This window comes from Caenorhabditis elegans, chromosome II, assembly GCF_000002985.6.
Source record: "Caenorhabditis elegans chromosome II".
Taxonomy (NCBI): domain Eukaryota; kingdom Metazoa; phylum Nematoda; class Chromadorea; order Rhabditida; family Rhabditidae; genus Caenorhabditis; species Caenorhabditis elegans.
The window spans coordinates 13790572-13817722 of NC_003280.10; the positions used below are offsets into that span (position 1 = coordinate 13790572).

Sequence of the window (27151 nt, forward strand, 5' to 3'; positions counted from 1 at the left end):
ATTGAAACATTTATATCTCTTTAGTTTTGAAAATTATGAAAAACTTGTTAACTGGCAAATTGAAACCAATTTTCCAATTTTTTAGGCAATATTTTGCTAGTTGGCAATTTTTTGATAGCTCCCATGGTTACTGAGAAATAGGTGGTTCAAATTATGGATATCCCTGTACCCGTGAGATGTCGGCCGCAGCGTGGAAAACACGATTTGCAGCGGACACTTTACTGGCTTTTACAAAAACTCCGCTACCGCCCGCCACCGCCTGCTGATGCCCGCTACCGGCCTGCTACAGCACCGCTACCGCCCTGCTACAGCACCGCTACCGCCCGCTACCGCCCGCTACCGCCCGCTACCGCCCGCTACCGCCCGCTACCGCCCGCTACCGCCCGCTACCGCCCGCTACCGCCCGCTACCGCCCGCTACCGCCCGCTACCGCCCGCTACCGCCCGCTACCGCCCGCTACCGCCCGCTACCGCCCGCTACCGCCCGCTACCGCCCGCTACCTCCCGCTACCGCCCGTGAGGTGTCGGCTGCTTTATTAACTTTTTCATTTTCATATGCGTCTTGTTCTATCAAGCTTTGTCGCATAAATTCCGCTCAAATTTCCTGAGGGTACATCTTTTATCGCCGACCCGCACCACGACCGCCATGTGCCATTTGTCTCGATAGTTTTATGAGAAGAACAAGCACTTTCCATGTTGACATATGTCATTTTGCCACCACCACACACACACACATATTGATGATGAAGACGAACTATTTGTTCGTTTTCCGATATCATTTACTGCTTCCGCCGCCGTGTTCCTAGTTTTCGGGAATTTTTTACTAAATTTGACATACAAAACTGCTCCCTTTTTGAAAAACTCGGCCACACCATCACTATATAGTCTCAGCTCATCACAGATTGGCGAGATTCGAATTTCGCGCGCTTCTCACATTACCAGGGCTTTCGAGTGGGGTGGGTGATATTTGAAAGAGATGACCACCGCCACTATTATAGTTAGATTTTGAGATGAGGAGTACTAAAATGCATGCAATTTTGGACTCATATGTATTTTGTATTTGTGATTGAAAAAATTGTATATCTAAAAAATGACCCGAGTTATGATTCTTCCCGCAAGTTTACTTTTTTTTTGAAAAATTTATTTTTCCCTCACTTTCTTCGCCTTTTTCTCATTGTTAAGTCGATTTTTATTGTTTAAAATTTATATAAAAATATAGATAAACCAGTCGTTTGAATTTTCCGCCAAAATTGGTTTTATCAGAAAATTAAAATTCCCGCCAAAAATTTTTCTCAGAAAATTTAAACTCCAGCCGATATTTTTCTATATTTCTATTTAAAAAAAAGCCAGAAAAAATTAGCAAGCTTATTAGAATAATAGGATTTTTGAAATTTTCCTACCCCGACTCTATTTGAAATGGTGGCCGAGTTTTGGTTTTTTCGGCCACCACCCAAAAATTCTGGTATAGTACTACTACTACTACATAATATTGTGACCTCTTTCAGCTTCTTCATACATACACTTTCTCTCGCCCCATTCTTCTTATTCTCATATATTTACGTTCCATTCTATTCATTCACTCTCTCGTTTTACCCTATTCACCTTTTCTCCCAATACGCTTCGTTTTTTTTAAAATTTTCTGCAATGATGATTTTCAGAATTATTTGAACTATTGACGTCTACAAACACACGCCTGGGACTCACACAAAATGCCTGACGCCTATATGATGGGCTCGACGGCAACGCTCAATGCTCGTCGGCAGTACAGGTGAGAATTGGGCAAAATTTAAATATTTTTAAAAATTTATAAAAATTAGCTCAATTTTACCGGCTGATATCTCGGTTGTTCCAAATTTTCACAAAAAATTGTCAACTAAAAATGTTGCCCAAAAATTTCTGAAAAATACGTCAGTTGGCAGCTTTTTAATATTCCTAACCATTTTGGAAATTTGCTGGTTTGAAATTGGGTAGTTTTTTTTCAGGTAGAAAATATGTTCGATTAGCCTAACTTTGCCGGTTCATATCTCGGTTGGTTTTGGTTTTATCAAAAAATTGTCAACTAAGAAAAGATTTATTTAACAATTGTCTATATTTTTGTAATTAAAAGTTTATTGATATTTTCAAAATGAGCTGAGATATTAGTAGTATAAGTAGTAATGGTGCTCAAATCGGGCAAAATCAACAATATTTCGAAAAATCGCACAATTTTTAAATTGAAAAAGATATTATATAGAACTATTACTTGTTTAATGACAATAATATTCTAACTTTAAAATTTTTTGTTACATGCCTACGTGCCTACCTCATGCCTGCCTTTCAGTTGAAGTAATTTTTTGAATGTTCAACACTGAAACAGTGAGAAAAAAGGGACCAGGAAGTAGGGACGAGTGTAGGCCTGCCTATGAGGTATATACTGCCTGTTCATGCCTGCCTGCCTACCACCTAGTTTCTGAACATTCGTAAACTTTCCAATTAAATGTTTTGTTTAAATACCTGTTCAACTAACACTAAATATAATCAGGAATGATTTGTAAGTAGGCAAGAGTGTAGGCAAGGTGTAGGTACAAGCCGCCTTGTAGGTAGGCGTATGTCGCAGGCCTACCTATGCCTTCCTACCTACCGCCTAGTTTTTGCACATTTCTCAACTTTCCAATTAAATATTATTTTTCAAATATCTGTTCAACTAACACTGAATATAATCAGGAATATGTGTAGGCGCAGGCCGCCTTGTAGGTAGGCGTAGGTCACCTTGTAGGCAGGTAGGTAGACAATTTGTAGACATATACCTTCTTATAGACATACAGTTGGAGGCAAACTGCCAATTCAGGTTCTCTCCCGATTTCTCCCAATTTCCATTTAGCCACCCAAATGGCATGACAGTTCTCGAAACTAATTTTCTTTTTTGTTATTATATAAAATGCCTATAATTCTTTCATTTCTCGACGTGAAATCCAACGTTTCAAGTTTTCTTAAAACTGATTTTTTTAAAAATATTTTTTGTTGGAAAAATCAAAATAATAATATTCTAACGTATTTTCCTCATTTCCAACTCTGATACTTTCCGACAAAAACAGTTTTCCGAATCCACGTTGGCATGTTTGGAGTATTTCGCAATCCAATATGTTTTATGAAGGCAAAAGGGTTAGTTTTTTAGGGTTGCGGCATGGGGAAATTTGCAGAAAAACATGTAAAATGTACTATTTTGAAGCCAAAGAAAACATCTTAAAAGTTGAAAAATAGTTCCAAAAAATTTTAAACTTTCAGATCGGTTGCATTTGGCACGTGGAAAGTGGGCGGAGCCAGGAATATGACGGAGCGAAGGTCCGAGGAGCCACTTTCAAGACTGAAATGGTTGGTTTTTGACTTTTTTTTCTTAAATTTTATCGTTTGTATGCTAAAAATGTACTGAGAATTGAAAAATAGGATATCGATTATTTGAAACAAATTTTTTAATTCAAAAAAAAAAAATTCCGAATCGATTTTGATTTATTTCAAAATATTTTAAAATTGTGTTGGAAATTCAAAAACAAGTGGTGGTGCCAGGCTGCCCCCCATTACGGCTTGATCTACAAAAATGCGGGAATTTTTCGCCCAAAAAATGTGACGTCAGCACATTCTTAACCATGCAAAATCAGTTGAGAACTCTTCGCGTCTCTTCTCCCGCTTTTTTTGTAGAAATATGTAGATCAAACCGAAATGAGACACTCGGACACCACGTGAAAAAGTTTAATGTATTTAAAAATTAAAAAAAAAATTCTGTGAAAATTGAAAAACCGGAAAAATTTTTGAAAATAAAAAAAAAAAATTAAAAAAAAATTCCAAAAAAATAAATAATTCCAGAGTATTGTTTTAAAAATTCGTTTAAAAAATCCTAAAAATTTAGAAAGTAATGAAGTTTGAAAAAATGGAATTTTTTGAAATTTCGGTAATTTAAAAATAAATAAGTGTGAAAAAAAATCAATTTTTATAAAATTAAATTTTTTGGCAGTTTCAGCAATTTTTTTGAATGTTCTAAAACATATAAAAATCCTGAAATTGGTGGCCGAATTTTCTCCATCATCGGCCACTCTAAAAAGTTTCAAAAGTTTCGAATTCCCCCCCCCCCCCCCCCACTTCGGAACACGAAGCGCATTTTAATGGTGGCAAATAGGATTAGGTGGATAACAATGGGATTGCCCCCGGTTGCCTGTACAATCCTCTTTTTTTCACGGCAAAAGGTAATCCCAGTATCCCCCGATGACTGGTTTTCTCTGCGTCTCCCCCGTCCACCCTCACACTATCGGGGTCCATCCCGTACTAATTGGCCATTTCCATGCCTATTCTTCTGCTGCTGCTGCTGCAACCTGAATCTACAATTGTGTTTCATTTTTCCAGTAGTCGTACTATGTTATGTGTTCATTTCTTTATATATATATATATATATATATATTGTCTTCTCTGCCCTCTTCGTCTGAAATGAGGTGGAACCGCTCTCAAATAAAGAAGACGGTGATTGAGTGGTGGAATTGACGTGATGAATAAGGAATTTTATGAGATTGGACCTAATTTTGTATGGAATAGGTTAAAGGGACATTAGGGGTTTTGATCTACTTGGGTTGGGGGAAAAAGAGCAATATCCTGTGAACGTCCAGTCCTGCCGGGCTTCGGTTTTTTTTATAGAAAAACCGAAAAACGAAAACTTTTGCTCGAAAAAGTGCAATTTCTGCTGTTTGCCCCCCGAAAATTGAAAAATCGGAAAAAAAACGGCCCGCTACCGCCCCGCTACCGCACCGCTACCGCCCCGCTTTCGCCCCGCTACCGCCCCGCTACCGCACCGCTACCGCACCGGCAGTCTCTAAGTCGCTCATAGACTCTTAGTAACACTCTCAGACCTTTACAGTACCCTCTTTCCCCAAAAGTAAATCAAATTTCCCTCCCAAGCCAATTTCAATCGTCCCCAATCACATTCTGCAAAACGGATGAAGATCTGAATGGACAGTGTCAGATAATCATCGTCGTCATCTCAAGTTAAAAAGTGCGCGCCTCCTCCACCATCACCATTTTGTCCTTGAATTTGAAAATCTAACGGGGATGGTGAAAACGTCTCAAGGTTGTTGGATGTGCAGCTTAATTAGGGGAGCATGAAGGACGTGTGAATGTTGCCAGGCGTGCTCGGTCATGTGGCACTGATTCGGATGATATTTGAATTTTTCAAATCAATACAGTACTACTTTCGAATTCCCCGCCAAATTCTCCCACATAAAAGTTTCATATTTTTGCAATAATGTGTTCAATTGATGGCATATGCACACACAAAGTGAAAAGCACACACACACATATGACAGACCACCTCCCTTTTTAAAAAGTGAAACACTTTCACTCGCCCCGAAGACCGTTCGTTTCCCCCTATCCACCACCCAAACAAAAAGCGAGACAAACAATGAAACTTGAGCCCCCCCTCCTCTCTTGAGCCTCTCGGTTTGGAGCATTTTTATTCGAAATCCTTCTAATCGGCCCCGCATTAGTTCACTAATTGAGCTGACTGGGAAAGGAAATGGATCGTATTTCGGTGTTTTTTTCGGGAAAAATCGAGATTGACTTGGCTTTTTTCTAGGTCAATATATGTTTTCCTATGATTTTTTAAGGCACCGTCCAAAAATGACCTTCTTGACTGGGCCCGTTCAGGCTTATTTTTAGCTACGTTTATATTTGTCCAATTTTAAAAAAATTGTTTCCTTTTTGTAATCAAAATTCTTGATTTTTCTGGAATTTCTTTTTTCTCTCATCCTCTCCTCGCCCAACCTCGGCCTAATCCGAAGCATAAGTCTAAGCCTAAGCCTAAGCTTAGGCCTAAGCCTAAGCCCAAGCCTACGCATAAGCCTAAGCCTAAGCCTGAGCCTAAGCTTAAGCCTAAGCCTAAGCCTAAGCCTAAGACTAAGCCTAAGCCCAAGCCCAAGCCTACGCCTAAGCCTAAGCCTAAACCTGAGCCTAAGCAAAAGCCAAAGCTTAAGCCTAAACCTAAGCCTAAGACTGAGCCTTAGCCTAAGCTTAAGCCTGAGCCTAAGCCTAAGCCTGATCCTAGGCCTAAGCCTAGGCCTAAGCCTAGGCCTAAGCCTAGGCCTAAGACTAAACCTAAACCTAAGCCTAAGCCTATGCCTATGCCTAAGCCTCGTCACCCGGGCCTGTCCAGATGCTTTATCTAGGACCATGTTTGTCGAAGTATAGCCCGAATTGTGCCCGGAAGTTGTCCCTCTAGACTTTGCCGGACACCCCGTAAATCTACACAAAAATGTAGATTTACGTGAAGGGTGGTAGCAACCCATCTATTGACAATTGTTAAGCGTATGTTTGCGAGAGCATCTTTTCAAGTGCCCATCGGCTTCCCCCTCCTCATATTTATCTCTTCATTAACTACCAGTTTCAAGCTGCCACGTCACTGGATTTCCTTTTTTCCATTAATTTTCTAGTCGTAACTCAAGTTGACACCTACAATTTCATGAGAAGAAGCTGGGGACGAAGTTTCCGGTTTTCGGCGTCTTTTTTAGTACATGTACCACACACCGGAAAGGATGCTGAAGCCCATTTTATGAAATTGGATTTGAAGTTTCTGTGCTTCTTGAAGGATTTTTAAGGTGTACTGGCTCCCAAAATACCTGAACTTTGTGCACCAGAAATCTCGCAAAAAAGTTATCTTTCAATTTTTTTCACCGATTTTTGATCTTTTTCCACATTCCCCAGTATCTTTTTGTTTGGGTGGGTTCAGCTATTTCCTCCGATCTCTCTGTGCTGTCTGATAGGAGATTTGTCACTCACATCTGTCAATAGGTTTCTTTATTTTGTGCATGTTTGAGGGTGATTTTTGCGGATTTTTAGTGAGAAATTTGGGTTTAAATATGCTTGATTCAGTTTAGATGTCTGAAAATTTAATTTAAACATTAAAAAAAAACCCGAATTGCAAGTTATTTTGGAAGGTTTTAAGTATGAAATTATGGAATTTTTTCTCAATTTCCTGCGAAAAAAATTTTTTTGTTCGGTAAAAAATTTATTCATCTACGAATTGTGTAAATTATTTTAAGATTTGGAGATTAAAAGTTAAATTTTTGAAACCAAAAAAAATTGCCTGCCTACCTACGCCGGTCTCGTGCCGGTTTGCCATTTTGCCGGAAATGTTGATTTTCGACAAACTGCCAATTTGCCGTTTGCCGAACATGAATTTGCCGGAAGTTTTTAGAGGGATTTTTTGTAAGATTGAAACGCTTGAAACTGTGCCTTTTTGAAATTTTTCCCGTTTTCTTTATAATGAAATATTTAGATATTTTCATAGAATTTGTTAATTTTCAAAATAGATGTAGGAATATTCATACAATTTTGCCAAGTAAAATAGAAATTCTAAAATTTCCAAAAAAATGTGCATAACCTCCATTCGCCAAAGATTTTCAGCAATTGCCATTTTTCCGGCAAATTCGGCAAATAGGCAATCTACCGGTTTGCCCAATTGCCGGTTTGCCGAAAATTCTGTAGAACATCAATTTGCCGCTTCTGCCTACCTAGCCTTTTTTCAGAATTATTTTTTTAAAGATATTGAAAAATATATTCTGAAAAATCAGAACATTTTGATGAGCCTAATTTAATACAACTTTATCGAAAATATGGAAATTCAAGATTTTTAGAAAATTCCCAAGCTTTTCAAGACATTTTTCCCTTATCTCCCGGCTCTTTTGGAGCATCTTTCAATAAGCATATTTCGGGTAAAGTGTACCATATGCTGTTTGCAATTGTATATACATACACACACACATTGACTTATATGTGGTGAGAAGCCTCCGTCTGCTCAGTGCTCGCGGATTTGTGCTCGCGGAGCCCCCTCCCGCAGCCGGTTATGTCCTTTGACGGCAATTGTTTTTGTGTATGTCAGCCCCCTGTCAATTTTCCAGTTGGATTTTGACAGTTTTGATTCGTTTTGAAAAAAGCTGAGTAAATAGTGAGATCTCTGTCAAATTGGACACCTTTTGCTCACTTTTCCGTTTACCTTTTTTAACTTTTGGGAAAATATTTTTGCAAGATTTTGAGCTAGATCTATGTGAAATTAAATAAATTTGAGCATAAATTTGAACCTTTTGAGCCTAAAAAATTCAAATTTGAAGCTCGTTGATAGACAAAAAATCCGCTAAATTTTTTCCCTAAAATTTGGATTTCCCGCAGGTTTTTTTTTAATTTGAAATCTATCAATTTTTTCTTGAAATTTTATGAATCTAAGCAAAAAAATTTTCCGAAAATTTGAATTTCCCGCCAAGTTTATTTTCAAAAAATTTAAAAAACCTACCAATTTTTTTCCAAAAATGTTGAAATCCAAGCCAACCTTAAATTTCTTGCTCAACATTATTCTCAAAAAATTAGGATTTACTGCCAAAAATTTTCTTGAAAAATTTTGAACTTCCTGCCATTTTTTTTTTCGAAAAAGATTTAATTTTCTGCTTAAATCTTTTCTCAAGAAAATTTGAGTTTGCCGCAAAATTTTTTTGCCAAAAATTTGAATTTTATGTCTATAATTTTCTTGAAAAAATTCAAAATCCCGCCAAATTTTCCCCGAAAAATTTAAATTTCCCGCTAAATTGTTTTGCCAAAAATCCAAATTTTTAAGAAATTTGGAAGTTTGCCAACGCTCTCATTGAAAAAAAATCTTTAATAAATGTACATCTGGACAATAATTTTTCTCTCTCAAATTTTTTTTCGAAAATTGAAAATTGACACACATGTAATGTGATATATCTCTATTTCCATCATGCTCTCATCAATAATTTGACTCTTCTTCTCGCTTTTGACATGAGAGTTATTTATGGCGTGTGCTCCTTCCCTACCCCCATCTGCTTCTTCTCTCCCAAAAATAATCGTCATTTCCTGGGTGGTGGTGGTGGTAAATTTCAATTTCTTTTCTTATCTCAACTCTCCAATCAGTTTCATTTACTCCTACGACCAATAAACATTTATGTGAACACTTTTTTTTCTGGCTCTTTATCTCTCGGGCTACTCCCCCCACATTTCCCCTATTTGAGCATTGGGAAAAACTTCCGGTGCTGCTGCTCTCCGCGGAGCAGCAGCAGATTCTCGAGGACTTCTGCCGCTGCTCTGACAAGATTTTGAACACAGACAGATTTTTTGTTTGGAGCACACTTTTTGACATTTAGCTGGCTCATTGGGTTCAAATCAAAAGATTTTCTGAAAAGTTGAAAAATTCAAATAGGTAATTTTTGGAAGTTAAAAAAATTGGGCAATTTTTCAAAATCTACCAATTTACCAAAATTTGACATTTTGTTAAAATTTGGCAATTTTCCATAATTTGACAATTATTAATTTTCAAAATTTACCAATTTACCAAAATTTCCCAAGTTCCCAAAATTTACCAAAATTGGGCAATTTACCAAAATTTACCAAAATTTACCAATTTTCCAAAATTTACCAATTTACCAAAATTTACCAATTTACCAAAATTTACCAATTTTCCGAAATTTACCAATTTACCAAAATTTACCAATTTACCAAAATTTACCAATTTTCCAAAATTTACCAATTTACCAAAATTTACCAATTTTCCAAAATTTACCAATTTACCAAAATTTACCAAAATTGGGCAATTTACCAAAATTTACCAATTTACCAAAATTTACCAATTTACCAAAATTTACCAATTTTCCAAAATTTACCAATTTACCAAAATTTACCAATTTTCCAAAATTTACCAATTTACCAAAATTTACCAAAATTGGGCAATTTACCAAAATTTACCAATTTACCAAAATTTGGCAATTTACCAAAACTGGGCAATTTACCAAAATTTACCAATTTACCAAAATTTACCAATTTTCCAAAATTTACCAATTTACCAAAATTTACCAATTTTCCAAAATTTACCAATTTACCAAAATTTACCAAAATTGGGCAATTTACCAAAATTTACCAATTTACCAAAATTTGGCAATTTACCAAAACTGGGCAATTTACCAAAATTTACCAATTTACCAAAATTTACCAATTTTCCAAAATTTACCAATTTACCAAAATTTACCAATTTTCCAAAATTTACCAATTTACCAAAATTTACCAAAATTGGGCAATTTACCAAAATTTACCAATTTACCAAAATTTACCAATTTTCCAAAATTTGGCAATTTTCCAAAACTTACCAAAATTTGCCAATTTTGTTTGAAGTTGTTTCTGACATTTAGCGGGCTTATTGGGTTCAGAAAATTTTTTTTTAATTCTCTAAAAAATCAAAAACCACAAATCCTGATCGCTTTTCCAGAAGTTTTCAATTGTTTTCAGCCAAATTTTTAATAGCCTTCTAACATATCAAACAGCTGATCTAGGGGGGCCCATGTCAAAAATGTCTCAGAAAACAGCTGTTAGAATTGAAAAATTGATAGATCTAGAAAAAATCGGTTTTTTGCCAGTTTTAAAAATAGATTAAACATTATTTTGAAGTTTTTTAAATTGAAAACTTACAATCAAATTATTTGTTTTTTTAATTAAAAAAAAATTAATAAAAAAATTTTGAAACAGTTTTTTGTTTCCCGATAAAAGCCGTATTTTTGACTAAACTTTTAGACCAAAAATCATTACACCAATTTGTTTATAAATTCTTCAGGAAATGACCACCACTCTCTAATCCTCATGTTCCCACTGAAAAATTGATTTCTTGACTTGTTAATCCGCTTTGCCAAGTGTTTTTTTTTAATCTAAAGTCAATTTTCTCACCAAATTGCAATGTTGAAAAGTTCAATTTTGTCATTTTTCTTGAGTAGTCGTGTGGAGAAATGTTTTTCAATATTCTGGTAATTTTCAGGAACTTTTGGAATTTTTAAAAATAGTCTAGAAACTTCTGGAAGTCTATAGAATCTTTTGGAAATTTTATGAAAATTCATTTCGATTTTTAGAAATTTCCAGAAGTTTCTAGGATTTTTTAAAAGAAATTTTCAAAAAATTCCTAACAATTACTGAACCTTCGATAACATTCTGGATACTTCTGGAAACTTAAAACAATTTTTTTTTAATTTCTGAAATATTCTAGAAACTTCTGGAAATATCTAAAAATTGAAATGAATTTTCAGAAAATGAACTCTTAAAAATATATTGGAAACTCCTAGAAACTTACAACAGTTTTTAGGTTTTTTGGAAATTTCTGAAATGTTTAGAAAATTTTTTTTTAAGAAAACTAGAAGTGCAAAAAATTTCTGAAAATTTTGGATACATTCTAGTACTTTTAAAAAATTTTTACAACCTTTCAGCAGTTACTAGAAAGTCATCAAAAATTTTTAGAAACTCATAAAACTTTTTGGAAAATTTAAAAATTGCTCTGATTTTTATTTGAAATTTAAACATTTCCAAAATGTTTTAAATGTTTGCCTCAAAACCCATACATATTAATATGCCTTCTCATAATTCAAAACCTTCCAATTCCCAAAAAAACTCAATCAAAATTCCCTGCTATTTCAGTTCATCACCAGAACTACACCATCTGTCAACAGTAGCAGCAACAGCATCAGAAAGAGGATCTCAGTTAACTGCCACCTCATCCACCCTAGGACCGTCAACTCTTCTCAGTGTCGATAAACGTCATAGTCGTCTTGGAGAGAGCAGTCCGAATTTGTCCCGTATTCACCATACTCACACACAGTTATCACTAGGTACGGTCGGAAAAATTTATTTAAAAATTTCAGAAAATTATCAATAAAAAAAACTAGAATTTTTGTGAAAAATTGAGCAGATAAATTTGGAATTATTGAGTCAAACAATTATGAAAAATATTAAAAACTTTATTTTATTTTTTATGGCTTTTTGAAGAACTATTTTTTTCTAATTTTTTAATTTTTCTTCAAATTTAAAGACGTTTTTCAAAAAAAATTATGTTTTTGTCTTGAAATTCGGAATTTTTTCCTAGAAAATTTAGTTGAATTTCAAAATTTTCAAGAATTAATAGTAAATATTTTTTTAATTTTTAAAATATTTTTAATTTTTAAAAATTTGGTTTTACTTTTACTTTTTTGGATAAAAAATTATTTTTTAATTGTTGTAATTGAAAATTAAATTAAATTTTAAGAAATTACCTTGACCGTTACATTTTTAAAATTTAGTTTAATGTTTAATTTTTTTTAAATTAAATTGAATTTATAATTTTTGAAATAAATTTCTTACTATTAGTATAGGTTTAAATCAAGGGCGATAAACGATTTTTTTCCGGCTAATTGGCAAATCGGCAAACCAGCAATTTGCCGATTTGCCGAAGTTGTCGACAAAAAAATTGCCGAACAGAAATTGCCGCCACTCCTAATTTGAATCTTCTAATATAAAAATGTATTCCAAACTGAAAATGAGCACAAAATCGCCTCCGAAATATACAAATTAATCCGGCAAACTCCAAATTTTCCAACAAAAAATGGGCAAAAGGTGTGATTTTCCTCCTGGCGATCTGCTAGCGATTGTTATCTCGGAATGCCAATAAGCCATCAGAAAAAACACAAAGGCTTTTACGATGTTACAACCTATCCCCCCTCCAATCTCAATTTCCCGATCCCTTATCTCGTTCACTTCTTCCAAATGACCGCCACGTATTCCAAAAATCCGATCCAAAATCTAATCAGTAATATGTTTAGGTCTTCCTAACAAAATGAACCAAACGAATGATTTCTTCTCAAGCACGGAATATTGTCAGTATGTCTGCAGTCGCGAGGATATTGGTGAGGGTTTTTCGATTTTTTTTTTGGAAACAAAATTGCAATTTTTGGGGAGTCCAGGCTTTGGACTAATTTACCTTTGAGCATTATTTAAGAAATTTAATTATGGAGTGCGCGTGCAAATTGTGTTAAAAATTCGAAAAAAAACACAGAAAAAAATTATATAAATAAGTTTTTTTTTCGTAGAAAAAACCCGCTAAACTTGTAAAAGCAATATCTTTTAAACTGAAATTTTTTTTTGATAGTGTTGTGAATTTTTTGCCCGATATGGCAGGAAATAGCATATATATATATTTTTTTTTTTCAATTCTACAAAAAACATTTTTTTTTTCGAAATTTGAAAAAAAAATCCTAAAAAATTCAGAATTATAATATAAATTTTGATAGATAAATTGGTAACTTTGGGAATTCCGGGAATTTTTTCCTTTTTTCCATAATCCTCCTTACCCCCCGCGTGGAACATTTGAATTTCCGCGCCCTCCAGGAAAATCTCGTTTCTTTACTACACATATTCGACCAGGGGCGTTTCTATACATATTCTCATATGAATAGGTAATTTCTTCATTCAAATCTCTATTCAAATCCCCCATTCTCGCCATCCGGTCTAATGTTCCGATTCTCGGCATTTCTAATTTTTTTTCTTTTTGTATGAAAAAAAGTTTAGGAATCTGACCATCTAGCTTGCGTCAATGAATGCTGACTAATGAAAATTTTGTGAATGAGCGTATTGTTTTTTTCTTTGAATTTTTTTTTGTGTTGCCCACACAGTATCATTTTCTCATTTATTCTTGGGAATGAAGTTATTTTTTTTCAGAGTTTGAGGATTTTTTTTTGAATTTTTTAGCTCTTCAAACTACTTTAAAAATTGACTACTAAATTTTACTAATTTTTGCGAGAAAAAAACGGTACCCAGGGACACATTTTTTTTCTGGGGTACTGTAATTCCAAACTTTGCGGAATTTTTATCGAATTTTTAAGACTAATTTTTTTTTCAAAGAAAATAAACGCATAAGTTCGTGGCAGCGAAAAAACAAAATCATTTTCAAAAAATGTAAATTTTTATTTTTTTAAATTTTTATTTAATTCTACGGGCGCTTTTTTTCCATTTCTCAACAAATGCTAATTTAATTTCTAATTTACGGTCAAGTTATTCACAATTTTTTTTACAAGTTTTTGAGTGAATTTCGAGTTAAAAAAAATAAACAAATCTAACTATAAAATTAACCATTTTAGAGGAGTTTCAAAATTGTGATTTTTTGCCATAAATTGCCATTTTTGCCACTTTTTAATAGTTTTTGATGGGTTTAACCTAGATTTTCTGAGTTCAGCATACCCGAATTACCCGTTTACAACAAATTTAGACAACTTGCTATTTTTGGCCAATTTTTTTTTCAGCCATCTAATGACTGTCCTTTTTTTTTGGGCAAAAAAATAATTATTCTGAAAACGTTCGAAATTATCACAAACTGGAAAAGGGCAATTTTTTACTGTTTGCAGATCAATTTTGAGTTCTCTAACTATAAAATTAACCATTTTAGAGCCGTTTCAAAATTGTGATTTTTTGCCATAAATTGCCATTTTTGCCACTTTTTAATAGTTTTTGATGGGTTTAACCTAGATTTTCTGAGTTCAGCATACGCGAATTACCCGTTTTCAACAAAATCAGACAACTTTTTATTTTTGCCCAAATTTTTTTCAGCCATTAATGACTGTACTTTTTTTGGACAAAAAAATAATTTTTTGAAATTGTACAAAACCATTAATAATTAAAAAAGGTGCTTAGAACTGAAAACTGATAAAAAGAAAAGAGTTTCATGGTTCTATGGTTCACTGCGGAATTTCAAAAAGTGCAATTTTTATTTGTTGAACATGTTTAGTAATATTTTTTGGGCAAAAAATTAATTTTTCTGAAAACGTTCGAAACTACTGGAAATTGAACAAGGGCAAATTTTTAGTGTTTGCAGATCAATTTTGAGTCCTCTAACTATAAAATGAACCATTTTAGAGTGGGTTCAAAATTGTGAATTTTACAATAAATTGCCTATTATAACATTATAAAATCTCCAATATTTCGAAAAAAAAAACTTTTTTTTTGCCAAAGCTATATCCAGTTAGCCATTGCCCATCTAATCCGTCATTCTTTTTACTTTTCTTACCTTCAAATGTATCTTCCGTCCTTCAAACCTTTCGCCCGGTTTTAGTTTTCATCCTCCCTCCCCAATTCTCAGATTTTCTCAACCATTCCGCAGTTTTCTTTTTTTTTTTCGAAAATCTGCTGGCCATAGCTTCTGCTTCAAATCAGGTACACCTGATTGGAATTCAGCGCAGAAGGCGAAAAAAATCCCATTTTATAATACTTAACACATACCTTTTACCCCCATTAACTTGTACCACAACCTCTTGACATGTCGAATGCTGGCACTTGAGATTGGTGTAAAAATTGCTTTTTTCCTTCGAGATTTGTTCTTTCTGTGAACATATATTTGTATTTTTATGTGGAAAAATAGGTTTTAGTGAAAGTTTTGATTTTTTACATTTTTTTTTTTTTTGAAATTTCCGTCTATTTCAAATCTTATTTCAAAAAACCCATAATAACACAGAAAATTATTTTTCACTCTAAAATTTATATTGAAAATCAAAATATCCAATTATTTTTTTGTAAAAAATTTACAAATTAAAAAGTTCAGAAGTTACAAAAAATTAAAAATTAAAAAAAACATTTTTATTGAAAAATTGGGTTTGCGAAAAATTAAGCTAAATTTTAAATTTATTCTCGAAACTCTTGAAAATTAATAAGCCTAGGGGGGGGGGCCTCAGGCCTAATCCTAAGCCTGAGCCTGAGCCTGAGCCTAAGCCTAAACTTAAGGCTAACCCTAAGTTAAGGCCTAAGCATGAGCCTAAGAATGAGCCTAAGCCTTAGCCTACGCCTTAGCCTACGCCTAGGCCTAAGCCTAAGCCTAAGCCTAAGCTCAAGCCTAAGCCTAAGCCTAAGCTCAAGCCTAAGCCTAAGCCTAAGCCTAAGTGAATTGTTTTTATCTGTAATACAATTTTCACAACAAAAAAACATCCAACTTAGTGTTTTTAATACTTTGAGCTTCTTCTCCCTTCTTTCCCAAAAAAAAAAACCAAAAATGTGCTCCGTGAGCACTAATCTCCAAATGCAAACACCTCGGCGGTCTGGTCACTTGTGATTTTTCTTTTCTCTCACTTTTTTTTTAACTTAACAGTTTACGTCAAGAGCTCCCCTGCTTGTGTGCTCCGCGGGAGTTCAGAGCCAAAGTTTTTTGTTTTTTCTTGTTGGATTTCTGCTTTTTGAGTGATTTGAACTCCTTTTATCCGCCGTTAGATTTTAGGTTTAGGGGCTCAATGAGCAAGAGATTCAGCTGATAATATCAAATAAAATTGGGAGAACAAATATAAAGATTTTTCGGATTTTCCATTGGATTAATTGGTTTGGAGTTTGGTCTAGGAAAGATTTGAAATGGCATAAGGCCTGCTGAAAAAATTAAATTTGCAAAAAAAATCGCGCAAAAATTATATTTTTTAAAAACATTTGAAATTGGTGTCAAAATTATTTTTTAATTGTTCTTCCAATTTTCTGAACTCAGAGAATTTCACTCATTTTTTTGGATGTTTTTTTCTGAAGTTTTCAAAAATAAGTTTTTGGAAAAGAACATAATTTTCACAATTTTTTTGAACTTTTTTTCTTAAAAAAAGGCAAGTAAATTTCTAATATTCAAAAATGATATAAAGAAAACGGGAAAAAAAATTTCAAAAATACACAGTTTTAAGTTTTTTCCGTTTTTCAAAAAAATCGTCAAATGGCCGAAGATGAAAATTTCTGGCAAACTGGCAATTTGCCGAAAATCAAAATTTCCGGCAAACTGACAAACCGGCAATTTGCCAAAAATCAAAATTTCTGGCAAATCGGCAATCCGTCAATTTGCCGAAAATCAAAATTTCTGACAAACGGGCAATTTGCCGGTGATGAAAATTTCCGGCAAATCGGCAAATCGTCAATATGCCGATTTGCCAAACTTGTCGACAAAAAAATTGCCTCCTACCCCTCTCAACTGAAAACAAAATTCAAAATTGATAATATCTTGGACCAAGTTACTCTAAAATCTTTAAATATTTTAATTTTGTCACAAAACTCGAGTTGCTCCAAAAGATGCCCCAAAAAAAATTGGCGCCAAAATCAAAATTCATTTTTTTCCAAAAAAACTTCTGTTGCAAATTCGAATCCTTTAAGCCTTTAAGCCACTAATTGCTCACACATTTTTGCAATTGTTCTTTGTAGTTGTTCTTTGCCGCTCTAATCCGTGTTCGTCGGCGGGGGGCTCTTTTTTTGGAAACAACTATTTTCGGCGGGGAGCTCCCATTAGTTGCTCTAACTTGTTCTCTTGGTTTGATTGATAATCCGACGAGTACACATGTTGTTCTATTGAAACTTAATGAAACTCTATTGCTCTTCCTCGCTTGTACTACTGTACGGAAAGACCGGTGTATTGTTGACTGAGAGTTGACTGCTGCTGCTCTTGCTACTCCTGCGCTGAGCAGCTCAATTATTGAATGAGAGGAAAGGTTGGGCTTAACCCTCAACTCTTCAACTCTTCCCTATCGATAAACTGACAACAATAGGAGCCTTTGATATTCACTTTTATCCGCCCCACGAGCTGATTATTCTGACGTGGGTGCTGTGGAAGACGCGGTGGCGACGACGAATGTTCTTCATTCTGTCGCTCATCGATCTTTGGGCATGGCTTGTCACTTTTAAGGATTTCTCGTTAGCGATTGTTGGAGCATCTGGTAAGCTTGAGATTTTTTTTATTTTTTAAAGACATTTTTAAAGCTAATAAAGCTAGAATTTTGCAAAAAAGCTTTCAGCAGCTTCTAGAAAATTCTAGAAATTTCTAAAATATTTCAAAACTTGCTTTTAGAATTAAGGATAGTTTCGAAAATTTGCAGAAATTTTGAGAATCTTCTAAAACGCATTTTTGAATCTCCTACAAACTTCCTAAAGTCACTAGAATGTTTATGACAATTCCCAGAAATTTCTCATGCTTTCTAGGACATTTTTATAGATTTCTAGAGTTTTTTTTCAAATTTTCTAAAACACGTTTAAAACTTTTTATAAGTTTTTAGAAGTTAATAGAACATTCCCGAAAATAAAAAAAAAATTTCCATTACTTTCCAGGACATTTTTAGAATATTTGGCATTTTCTGAAAATTTTCTAAAAACTCCCGGAGTTTTTGAATTTTCTAGAGATTTTCAAAACATTTTATAAATTTTGTAAGTTTTTAGGAGTTATTAGAAAGTTGGAATTAACAATTCCAAGTTTTTCAGAAAATTTAAAAAAAAAAAAACTTTTAGCAGTTTCTAGAACATTCTAAAATTTTCTGAGTTTTTTTAATTTTCAGGAAGTTCAATTTTTTTAAATTAATATGCTTTAAAACATGTTTTAATTAGAAAGAAATTTCTGCAGTTACTAGAAATTTCTAATTTTTTGAGTTTTCTGAACTTTCTGGGAAATCAAATAAGATTTCTAAAATGTTCTAAACCATATTTTAATTTATTTTTTAAGTTTCTGGAATTTTCTAATTTTTCTGGAAGCTCAAATTATGTTCTTTTTAAACTAAAGTGCTCTAACATTTATTGAGCTCCCTCGTTTCACAGAAAATTTCTACATGCTACTTTCTTGTTTTTGCCTTCCAAATTCCAAATGGTCGTTTGTATAATTGGTATAACTAGTGACGACTTATCCATCTTCTTCTGAAAAAAATGCCAAAAATGTTCAAATTGGTCGAAAACAAAACATGCGAAAATAAATTATAGTCTGGTGGTGACGGGGTTTGGAATTAGGAGCGCTTATTTTCAGTAAAATAGTGTGTTCTAGATAGAAATTATTATTTGAACATTGCAAAAAAAAAATTTTGGGATACATATTTTAAATGTTATTTTCCTGAAAATATTTAGAATTTTTACGACTATATTCAATATCAAAGCTAGTAATTTTAAGGCGCTGTACAAAATTTCAAAAATTTATTTAAAATTTTCACAATTTTTTGAAGTTTGACTTTTGCCGAAAAATTAAAAAGAAACATAATTTAAGTTTTTTTAAATTGTTTTTAAATAAAAATTAAATTTGTATTTTTAATTTATCTTCAAAATTTTAAAAAGGGAAATTTTGGAAACATGGAAAAAAATTTTGCCTGAAATTTTCGGCAAACGGCAAAGTTCAACATTTTCTATAAATTTTCACAGATTTCTGTATTGAAAAAAAATCGCCTGAAATCCTGTTTTTTTTTAATATTCCCAAATTCTATATTCCATCATGACTGGTGAGAAATTCCAAAATTTTCAAATATGAGGCTTAGGCTTATGTTTAGGCTTAGGCTTTGGCTTCGGCTTCGGCTTAGGATTAGGTTTAGGCTTAGGCTTAGTCTTAGGCTTCGGCTTAGACTTAGGCTTAGGCTTAGTCTTAGGCTTAGGCTTTGGTTTACGCTTACGCTTAGACTTAGACACGATTTCTTGAATTTTCTTCAATACATTTCCTACAAAAAATCATTCTTCCGCATCTCCCCTTTCCCCTTAACTATGCAAATTATGTTGGAAAACCTTGAATACCAAATTGAGTTGTCACATCCACACGAACATGCGTCACATCTTTTTTTATTCATTTTTTCTCCCTTTAGAAAATTCGGTTTTCGGAACACATCTTCAGAGAGCAATCAAATCCAACAAACCGCAGAGGCTTTTTCATGACTCTTCTTTTTTTCTATTTTCTCTTCTCACTTTCTATAGGATATATATGTTTGCTAACCAAGAAACACACCCGAATGTTGCGAAGAGATATAAGACACCTGCTATTGATGTGTCTCTTCTGAATCCCATTATCTTTTCCTTCCATTCGATTTTTTTTCTGAAATCACCATCCGATGGATGGAATCTAATTGAAAGTGCCAAGGCACGGCGGTGGCGGTCCAAAGCGGAACAGTTGTCCTTCATCTTTTTGAAGTCTCGTGCACACACACAGAGTTTGTGATTTTTTTGTTCCGGGCTCCTAGCTGACCCCCGTAGTACTATTATTACTGATATACACCTCAACTACTACTATGGTGTATGAGCTATCATATGTCGTTGCTAGAAATGAGCAGGAAGGTTGGTTAAAAAAATTTCACGGAGAGGATAAATACTTTACTTTTTGATCTAAAAATTGAGCCTAGATTTGGGGCTAGTTTGGGCTAAATTTTGAGCTTAAATGTGAGCTGAAATTTCGGCTCAGATTTTTGAACTGATATTTTACGTTTAGATTTTGGACTGAAATTTTAAATTTTGGGCTAAACATTGGGCCAAGGTTATGGGCTGGTTTGGCTGAATTTTAGACTAAATTTAGGGCTCAATTTTGGGCTCAAATGTTGGCTAAACTTTGGGCTCAGATTTTAAGCTCTAAGATTGTGGACTAAAATTTTAGGCAAAAATTTTTGGGCGGAGTTTGGCTGAATTTATGACTAAATTTTGGGCTCAATTTTGGGCTGGAATGTGGGCTAAAAATTTGGGCTGAATTGTTAGACTAAATTTATGCTGAATTTAATACTTTTAATACTAAATTTGAACTGAAATTTAAGCTTAATTTTGAGTCGAATTCCAGCTAATTTTGGGCTAAAATGTGATCTGAAATTTTGGACTCAAATTTTGAGCTCAGATTTTGGACTAAAAAATGGGCTGAATTTGGGCTGAAATTTAAACTAAATTTAGAGAGGAATTTAGAGTTATAGTTAAACTAGATTTTGAGCTGAAATCTGAACTGCACTTAAAGCTAAAGTCGGGCTGAAATTTGGACTGAAATTTGGACTAAATTTAAGCAAATATTGGGCTGAATTTGGCTTTAATTTTAGACTGATTTCTGAGCTGAAATTTGAACTAAAAAAACTTTGACCGAAAATCCTGATAATTTTAGGTCTGAATTTTTTTTTAATTTGAAAAAAATCCTTAGCCTTTCAAGTTTAGCCAAACTTTAGTCTTAAAACTAGGACTTAAAAATTTTTGAACAAAGACTTAAATCCAAAATAGCTACCTTAAATGTTTCCTAGTTTAAACGAGACAAAAAAAACAAAGAAACATCGAACAGAATCCAATTTTCGTTTTCAAAACCAACACATTCACGCTCTATTTGTCAAACTGTTTGTGTAGATGGTGTGTGTGTATTTTCTTTCTCACACTTTTTTCCTCAGCAAACGGGACACAAGTCCGGGTCAATAGGGTGTATGTTACTTGCAAGTAAACCTTGGTCATTTCGGACAGGTGTAGGTTTTCAAACTATTTTTCTCTGTTCTTCTCTCAATTACTTCTAGGTGCCTAGGCTGCCTTGAACTGGCCAAAAACGTTTATTTCTTGCAGAAAAAAAATTCTGAAAAAAAGTTAGACTGAAAATTTCCAACTTTTCGTTTGCTCAAAATTTTCAAAAAAATTTGAAATTTTTTAAAAACATTCTAAATTGTTCTCAAAGTCATAAAATAGTATAAAAGCAACATCACGCAATTTTTGAACGATTTTTTAATAAAAAAAACGGTCTAAAAAAATTTCAACTTTTTTCGGAATTTTTTTAATGCTCCAAAATTCCACTAAATTTTCTAGCAGTTTCGAAAGTTTTACTTTCAAGACTCTATTATTTCTCTTTGTGTCACATCCAGTTGTGCAGCCGCCACCTCGCGGGATTCCAAAAACGAATGGCTTGCAGCCTACATCTCGAGGGTTTTTCCATAAATCCGTAGAATGCCAGCTGCAGCTTTACCCACCCAGAAGCTTGGTTTCTTGGGCTTCAGCTGGTCTTGTTTGTTGAAAATTAAAACTAGAATTGCAAAAATATATATATATATATATATATATACCCTGACCGTAGGCATTTCTGTAGGCCATAGGCAGGCAGGCAAGTCAAAATAAAAGGTCCCCCAGTGAGCCATTGTTCAAACCAATTCCGAACTCTCTCAATTTACATGCCAACAACCAATTGTTTAGCATATATACACGCACACACACTCATTTAGTCTACTCCAGTGTTAATTCGTCGTCGAATTTCATTTGCTTATCCCTTTCACAACCATGGGTGGTCTTCTTCCTTTACCCTTTTCCCATGACCAATGACTCGCAATTTTCTTTTTTTTTCGTTTTCGTCTTCAAAAGCATGTGTCTTCTTCTTCTTCTTCCCTTCCAAGCCATTCTTCCCATAAACTCAAAATATTTATGAGAAGAGCTCCGAGACCCCCTTCTTCTTTTGCACACATGAGAATAGTAGCGTAGTAGTAGCTGTACGGGAAATTGACGTCTTCACAACAATTCCTGTGCTACTAGTCTAAAGAGATTCGATTGCATTTCCTGTTCGTCTGAGAACAAGGGAAACTGAGTTCTTAAAAACGGCCAGCTGACAGCTTAGGCGCACATTTTCGAATGATTGCACCTAATTTTGAGTTCGATTTGAGCCACTTTTCTTGCAATTTTGAAGGTTTTCCTTTCAAGATTCGGTTATTTCTCTTTGTGACACACCCAGCGGTGCAGCCGACACTTTTCGGGACAACACGCAAAACAAAAAATTGCACACGGTCGATAATTCACAGGTTTTCCATTAACCCGTAGAACGTCGGCTGCAACTCCACCTACCCGATAGTTAAGCTTTTTTGGCCTCAGTGTCTCACTTCCTTATAGTGAACGAGATTTTTATTATTTTTCACGGTCAGCTAAACTCACGTGCAGCCGGCAGCTAACGGGTTTTCCATAAACCCGTAGGACGTCGGTTGCAATTTTTCCTAGTGTAGATAAATAAATGGGTTTCCAATAAGCTTTTTTTTAATTTTTTATTGTGAATTTCCCAATTTTGTCATATCGGTAAAAAACTGAAATTGCATGCAGCCGACTCCTAACGGGAACCCAATAAATGAATGACTTGCAGTCTACGTCTCAAGGGGTTTTTCCGTGAACCCGTAGAACGTCGGCTGCAACTCTACCCGCCAGGCAGCTTAGCTTCTTAGGCTTCAACTGCTCGTTTTCTGGCAGTGACCAAGTTTTCGCTTCTCGCAGTCCTGTAGGTAGAGCCGATCTCTCCTGCGGCCGACACCTTACGGGACTTCAAAACTACACGGCTTGCGGCTCACACCCAATGGGAGTCCAAAAACTCGCAGAATGTCGGCTGCAACTTTTATTTTCCAACGATTAGTGTTGTTAACGTCAAATTAATTTCTATAACTTTTGCTCCAATTTTGTCATATTTGTGAAAAACTGGAATCATCATGCAGCCGACACCTTACGGGACTCTAAAAAGGCCGACATCTCACGGGTTTTCCTAATCCTTTAAACTCGTAGATAACCACTTTTTCCACTTTTTCTAGAAATAGAACAAACTTCATGACGTCATTCATGAACGAAATTTAATTTAGTCGCGTGCATGCCGTCGACACCAGCAGCCGAGAGCACAAAAGGAGCGCCCCCGAGCTCCTTTCGGCCCGTTTTTTTCACACACTCGGATCTGTCTCTTAATTGTTTTTTTCCACCACCAACACTACATACTCACAAAGTGTTTGTCTCAGAGAGCAGCACATGGTAATCCGTGGAGCCAATTGCTCTTTCTGTTTTGAGAGAGTCGTTTTGTCGAAATTTGTGTGCGTGAAAACTGGATAAACACTCCTTGTTATTAGAGCAGCAGCAGCAGCAGCAGAAACCGTCGTTCACATTTTTCGGGGTAATCAGTTGTGGCGGCGGCGGTCGCCTTAGAGAGTCGCATTCCAATAATTGTTGCTTGCTATCAGCGGTCGTTTGACACAGAAGAATAAGAAACCAAAGAGGTAGTTTTATCAATTGACAGGTTCGCTTTGAGTGGGGGTGGCGACTACTTGAGAGTTGAGAGGTAGGCGCCTAGGTGGTGGTAACTGTGCCCACTTTTTTTTGTCATGTGCAAATTATCAGATGATCAAATTAGTGTGTACTATACGATTTTTTTTTGCTTATGCCCTTTTTTTTCATATTTCTCACTAAAAATGATTTTTCATAATTGTTAAAACTTCGCCAAAATCCGCTAAAAGATGGCCGAGTTTTTTCTTTTCACGGCCACGGAGCCTGTAGCGCGTCGTATTTCTCTTAATTTTATGCGGCCGACACTTTGCGGGTTTTCTCCCAACTCGTGAAAGGTCGGCTGCACTAGGTTCCAGTTTTTTTTTTGAAATGCCTCCAAACTATAATTTTCGGTTAAAAATGTTTCAAGTTTTCCTTCTTCCAGACTCCTTCAACGGAAACTCGACCGGCGGAAAATCGTCGGAACAACCCATCCAAGCAGCCTTCCTTCGAAAATCACGAAAAGATGGTGGTGGACTGCACCTAGACGACGTTTCCACATCGCATCATCACAACAACCATCAGCAGAAAGGCTCTCGAAACTTGAAATATTCTCAAAGTTCGCGACGAAAATACGAGCAAGCGACGACGACGACTAGCGGTAGTTCAACTGACGATTCGGATCGAGGAAGCGGAAGTAGCAGTGGATCGCATCATCGGTGGGTTAGGGATCTAGGGCTTCACGCCTGCCTTGCCTGCCTTGCCTGCCTTTCGACGAACCATATACCTATTGCACGTAGTGCCAGGCTGTCCCATTACGGTTTGATCTACAAAAATGCGGGAATTTTTTGCCCAAAATAATGCGACGTCAGCATGTTTTTACCCATGCGAAATCAGTTGAGAACTCTGCGTCTCTTCTCCCGCATTTTTTGTAGATCAACGTAGATCAATCCAAAATGAGATACTCTAGCACCACGTGATATTGATTAACATGGTGTGCGGCAGGCATCAGGCAGGCACCAGGCAGGCGTTTTGCCCTGAAACCAAGCCTGTCTCCCAAGGAAGCCTGATACCTGCTATTAACTAAAAAAATGTCTCCAATTCCTCGCACTTTTGTTGTAAAACAGACAAAAGTTTGACACATTTTCGACGGTGGCGAAAAAAAAAGATTTGCTGCTCCTCACTGGGATTGGGTTTCACATGTCTGTGCCGGCAACACTCATTTTCACCGCCGGCCGACGGCTTGTGCACTTTTCGTCTAGAAAACACATCAATTTTACGCTCATCGAAAAACAACGATTTTTTTATTTTTGATCAGATTCATTCGTGTGTTTTGATCTAGGATTTTGTGTCACTTATATGATAGTTAGTCGCAAAAAAAAAATTGGTGGCCGAGGTTTTTCTTTTCACGGCCACTTAGTAAAAACCCACATTTTTCATTTAAATTTTTCTAAAATTTAGCCTCAAAAAATTATATGAAAAATAAATTTCATAAATTGCAAGAAAAATGCATCGTGTCCGAAGATTCACGCGGCGGCGAAGAAACAAAAAAGTTGATGGCCGAGTTTTCCCATTTAGCGGCCATGAAGCTAGAATTGACCCCCTTTTGGCATTTAGCCTCCAAAATTCTCTGAACATGAATTTTCACGATTCGATTTTTGCAAAAATGCACCGTGGCCGAGTTTCATTTTTGACGGACGAGTCCTTAGCGGATTTTTTTCTAATTTTTGTAAAAAATGCTTCCCTTATGTTAGATCAAGTTTTATTCGGAACTCTGAGACAGGTAGGCATTTCCTCGTGCCTACCATACGCCTGCCTACCTACCGCCTAACTTCACCTCCAATTTCCGCGTTATTTCAGATCTCATAGCGCTGGTCCCCACACAACCTACTCGACAACTTCGAATCACGCCGTCTCAACGACCGAAATGAATCGATCCGGAGTACGTGGCGGCCCGAACGCGGAGAGCAACACGACGTTCCTGAGAGCTACGAAGAGGTTCTTCAAGAAGATCTACACATCGGCGACACTTCCCAAGAAACAGAATAGCACGTCTATGGATAATTTCCAAAAATCGTCGGTGTTCTTTGAGGATACCGCTCATCATCATAATCCGAATATGGATGGAAGAATTCTGAAGAAGGCGCCATTGTCGACTGATGAGAATGATTATTCAAATCACCTCGATGATGATTATGATGACGAGGTAATGGATTGCAAGTTTTGGGGCACATTTTAAGGCTGGGCTAAGCTAGGCTAGGCTATGCTGGTTTGGGCCAGGCTAGGCTTGGCTAAGCTGGGCTGTGCTACGCAAACTGGGCTAGTCTAGACTTGATCATGCTAGGACAAGCTCGGCTGGCCCATACTAGGCTAGACTAAACTGGGCTAGGCTAGGCTAGGCTAGGCTAGGCTTGACTAGGCTAGGTTATGCTAGGCTAGGCCATCCTAGTCTAGGCTAGGTTAGGTTTGGCTAAGCTGGGCTCAGCTAGGAATTTTCAGTAAAACGTTTTTCCTCCAAATTTTTTCAAAATTTTTTGAACGTTCGAGTCTATGCTTCATTTTTCAGACAATGCGCTCCGAAAATGCGACGATGGACATTAGCTATCCGGACAGTGGATTCGAGATGGACAGAGCTTCAACACCGGAACAATCGAGTGTCTCCATGACATCCACGTCGAAAAGCGGAGATGATCCGGTCAACTTCACCAATTTGTTCGAGCAGCTGAAAAGGGAGATGGTAAGGGGTTTTTTATTTTGGACTGTGTAATGTGCTTTCGCGGCGAGACCCAGCCTAAAAAAAGTCGTGATCCTTTAACAGGATGTTCTGAGAATTTCGAATTGGGATAATCATACCAAAATCTGAAAAATCATTAGGATTTTGAGACATTTTTTCAACTCAAAATTTTTTTTTGCAGAAAGAAATGCGAGAACGCGACGCTCAAATCCTTTCCGATCTTCAACGCGTCGAGACCCAAATCCAATCGGTGAAGCAAGCGCAAATCCTCGCCTCACTTCAAGACGAATTCGAGCCGGTGGAGAGCATGCCGCTCTGAATAGATAGGCAGATTCTTAGATAATCACAAAACTCTTCTTACCTCCCAGTTTCTTATATTCCCCCCAGTGTTGTTTCTTCTTCTGTCTCAAAATCTTGTTGTCGCCGGTCTAGTCTCCCTCATCCCCATCTTCTTAAATCATCCCAAATTATTATGTGCTGAACGGGTCCCCAAACTCTCAAAATTATCGATCGATTATTGTAGCTCTCTCTCTCTCTCTCTCTCTCTCTCTCTCTCTCTCTCTCTCTTTTCCAACTTATCGATTAATTATGTAAATATATGCCCCTATTCTTTAAAGAAACATGTATTTCATTGTCGAGGTGCACACACACACATTTTCTCCCCAAACTCACCTTATTCCTCAATTTTTATTCTTTTTTGACGCTCACCAAGTCTCTGAGTGCTCCGCGTGCATTTTTGTGTGAAAATGCATAAAAATTGTGGTGCCAGAGAGACGACCAAGTGTTTCAAGTACAACGGAATCATGAAAAGAATAAATGATGAATTTTCGGTTTTGGTTTTATTTACAAGGCAAATATAAATGGATTTGGAACATTTGTGGCCCTAAAG

The 27151-nt window shown here is 35.7% G+C and overlaps 1 protein-coding gene across 2 annotated transcripts; it reads left to right on the forward strand.

Moving 5' to 3' along the window:
* The first annotated feature begins 1657 nt into the window (after nucleotides 1–1657).
* Nucleotides 1658–27093, forward strand: ZK131.11. 2 transcript variants are annotated; one of them, NM_182246.6, is made up of 8 exons: nucleotides 1658–1767; nucleotides 3264–3350; nucleotides 11469–11659; nucleotides 12626–12709; nucleotides 23974–24247; nucleotides 25389–25734; nucleotides 26095–26265; nucleotides 26444–27089. In NM_182246.6, exons 1-8 carry the CDS (start codon nucleotides 1709–1711, stop codon nucleotides 26579–26581), a joined length of 1350 nt encoding a protein of 449 aa, NP_872046.1. In that variant the 5' UTR covers nucleotides 1658–1708; the 3' UTR covers nucleotides 26582–27089. The 2 variants fall into 2 exon arrangements, with proteins under 2 accessions (NP_872046.1, NP_496886.2); NM_064485.7 differs by lacking the exons at nucleotides 1658–1767; nucleotides 3264–3350; nucleotides 11469–11659; nucleotides 12626–12709 and adding an exon at nucleotides 17288–17515 and having other exon boundaries at nucleotides 26444–27093.
* Nucleotides 27094–27151: the final 58 nt, after the last annotated feature.